At 44.9% G+C, this 3,561-nt stretch overlaps 1 protein-coding gene across 1 annotated transcript; it reads right to left on the reverse strand.

The window, feature by feature from the left end:
* Positions 1-259: 259 nt before the first annotated feature.
* LOC127301147 (putative disease resistance RPP13-like protein 1) lies at positions 260-3,159 on the reverse strand. Its single transcript, XM_051331370.1, has 2 exons — positions 3,025-3,159; positions 260-2,862 (listed from the first exon to the last, which is right to left on the reverse strand). Exon 2 carries the CDS (start codon positions 2,846-2,848, stop codon positions 692-694), a length of 2,157 nt encoding a protein of 718 aa, XP_051187330.1. The 5' UTR covers positions 2,849-2,862; positions 3,025-3,159; the 3' UTR covers positions 260-691.
* Between the last annotated feature and the right edge of the window lie 402 nt (positions 3,160-3,561).

Here is a 3,561-nt window from a genome sequence, read left to right on the forward strand (position 1 = left end):
AAAGATACAACCAAGCCTACTCTCCCGGCATAATTTCACTCAAAACTCTTGGCACCCTGTGGTGACCCAAAGCTTAGCCTCTTTTCTGATCTTCTCAAGGACAATAACTTGCATCATCCAATACACTAATAGTCCAATATAGAGTTAAATATGTTGAATATGAAGTAGCTCCCGACAAGATAATAAAAGTGAACCCATTGAACTCATGGGAACTTTATTAAAAGTTTCCTAATATTCTGAAGTGACAACATTTCAAAACTGAACTTAACAGAACTTGATAAAATAAAACAAACAGGTTAGCGACCATAAACATTAACTAATTTAATCTTCAAACTTGGACTCAACTAATCTGCCACATACATCCAGTAATGTTCTACAGTTCTTAGAAACCTGTACAGAAAATGTACGGTTCACAGAAATACTGGGTTAGCACTCAGCACTAGATATTTCAACTTGCAAGACAAATAGGAATACAAACATGGAAGAGAAGGCGGGTTAAGCACCAGAGCAATGTACATATTTGTCTGAAGATACTTTTCCATGATTCGTTACACTCCCAGGGCAAAGAAGGGTTGTGCCAATGAGGTGGCCAAGGAGACAACCATTCTTCTTGCTCATTACCCTATTAGAAGGTGAAACTATGCATCAATTACTGGTTGATGTCGCTCTTCTATTTAATTTCCATGTTTCCTCAAACAGCATAATTGCCAGGTTCTCTGATTATTATACCCCGCAACTTAAATCTCTGTAGTTTGCCTCTTAGCTGGTTGAATTCTTCTGGAATGTGTTGGATGCGACATTTCTGAGCATCTACAATTCGTAAACTCTTTAGTTGCCAAAAAGATGGAGGAAGCTCTTCGAAAGTACATTCACCAATATTGAGGTACTGGAGAAGCTTTAGATTCCCGATATTCTCAGGCAGATAGTTAACCTTGCAAGACACAAAACCCAGCATTCGTATTTTGGTGAGCACCTCAAACCAGCACTTAGCTGCAGGAGTAAGTATCTCAGAGTCAAGACCATGGCATACAACGGAACGCAGCTTCTTGTACTTGCACAGCATCTGCAAGTTGGTTTCATTAAGACCAGTGCCGCCAATTATTGACAGATGCCGAACATCTTCAGGGATCTTTTGCAAATCTGTTTCATCTTTCACGACGAACCACTCATTCTCAGAAACTAGCTTCGCCATATCATGCATCAACTCATGGATGACATAAATGGAGGATGTTGGGCTGCTTGCATCTATATGCAAGAGGGATCGATGTAGCAGTTCCGCGAAATATTGATGACCTTTGCTTTCTAGCTTGCCGCCCTTGCAGGACTCAATTAAACCAGCTGCTATCCAAGTGTTGATAAGAGTATCTTTGTCAAACTGGTGACCTTTTGGATACATGGAGCAAAACAAAAAGCAGCTTCTCAGGTGGGCAGGTAGATACAGATAGCTCAGTCGAAGGATTGGCAAGATGTCATATTTCTCTTGTTTCAGCTCCCACAGTTCTCTCCCTGCGACCCAGCCCCAATGCTCTCTATCCAGCATAGGCTTCAGTATGCGTCCAAGAGTTTCAGCAGCTAATGGACTTCTCTTCAGCTGTGGAATTATCCTTTTGCCGATGGGGTTCAGTTCTGGATTAGTTACACAATGGTCTACACCAAATGCACATGCCTCAAAGAACTCGTCGAACATTGTAGTAGGAAGCCCTTCTAGATGGAAGTGCATGTTCCCATTCACTAGATCTGCAACCCTCTGAGACCTTGTCGTCAGCAGAATGGCACTTCCTTGTTGGGCTGACTTCAATGGTTCAAGAAAATCATGCCACCTGTTGTCTTCATTGGTATATACGTCGTCCCACACATCATCAAGAACAAGTAAGAACTTCAAGCTGACAATGCTTTCAGTGAGTGTCTGCTGAAGGCTACACAAGTTATCAGATTGCATCAAATTTTCTAGAGCAGACTGTATGAACTCCTTGGTCAATCTCCTGACGTTGAAGTCGTCCGAGACAGATATCCAAATTCTCAGATCGAAATTCCTCTTGCTTCTCTCATCGTTGAAAACTTGCCGGGCGAGTGTAGTTTTTCCCATACCCCCGATGCCACATATTGCTAATACAATTGTACTAGCTTCTTCACTAGTGCGTTCTGCCCTTGCGGATGCACTACAAGGGAGAGTGTCGGTTCTACGGGCCCTTTTGCTGATTGTAGTGGATTTCCTGGTGATGCGCCGTTTGCGAGTCCGTGGAGAGCAACAGGTCTCCACCTCCAGTAGCTCGAGCACCTTATCCACTTCTTTGTGAAGTGTGCATACCTTGGACTTGTCGTAGAAGGAGCTCATGGCCGGCCTTAGCAACTTGCCAAACTGTTGTGGCTCGGCACGAGTACGACGGTCGATGATGCACCCTATTGTGTTTCTCAGACAGTTCAGATCGTCCAGGATCTCCCTCACATGGTTACCATCGGTGATGGTCTTCAAGAAATCGTCCGCCGGCTGCTCTGGTTGTAGCTGATGGTGGTAACTGAACTCTTCGAGCAGGTCGTATGCATCGTTCACTCGACCCTTGAGCTCGGGGAGGAGCTTGGCCACTTCTTTGTCGTCTTTTATGTAGCTGAGCCACTCAGCGTGGTTGATCAGATCCGGCAAATCGAGCAGGCAATAGTGGAGCTGCTTCATCTTCCCATCCTCCTCCTTCCACTGCAGCTGCCTCCTCTCCTCCTCGCCATGCCGCCGCTCCTGCTTATGCCTCCATCTGGAAAGCAGCTCGGAGACCGCTGAGAAGGTCGTGCCGAGGAAATCGAACCAATTGTTCGCGTCTGAGACGAGGGACGTCGCCGTCAGATACAGATCCATGGCTGCCTGCCGCCCTGATTATTTTCACAAATGGTATGCCATGTCAAAAATCAACGCATCTAAAGAACCAATCCACTGCCCTGAGGAAAGCGGGCAATAATTACAGGCGCAAGATTAGAATCACTTATGAAGTTCGAGTCGAATAGATCGATATTCTCAGTTTTCTTGAAATTTACCTGGAACGCGCGGCGGTAGATTAGTATGTCATGTCACTTGCAGTAGCAGGTACTCGCCGTGCACAAAAATGTTGTTGGAATTGCGGAGTTGACCACTCCGGGGACGAGGGACCTGCGGTGGGGAGCTACTGCTAGAGAGAGCAATACAGTGGGCAGTACCTGTTGACGACTGGCACCCTGTCTATGCGGCCCGACCCAAATGACCCAAACGGCCCGTTTTACTCTGTTTAAACTAGCAGGGTGGCCCGTGCATACTGCACGGCTAGACTTGTTTTATTTTCATGTGATAAAATTGGTCTTTCCGATCCATCTATCTTCACCGAGTGCATAATAATTTTTTAAACCACGCGATGTAGTTTCAAAACTGATAATATTTGTAGTAACGAAATCCTAGATATTACATATATACTCAATCTTCTGTGTTCTTCGCTAACTTTTGGGTCCTAGCGTCATGTAGTAGAAAATATAATTCGGTTGAGAGTGGAACTCGTATGTGCCAACAGCTTACTTTGATATGAATTATGGTATGGCGCACTA

The sequence above is a fragment of the Lolium perenne genome, chromosome 5 (assembly GCF_019359855.2).
Source record: "Lolium perenne isolate Kyuss_39 chromosome 5, Kyuss_2.0, whole genome shotgun sequence".
NCBI lineage: Eukaryota > Viridiplantae > Streptophyta > Magnoliopsida > Poales > Poaceae > Lolium > Lolium perenne.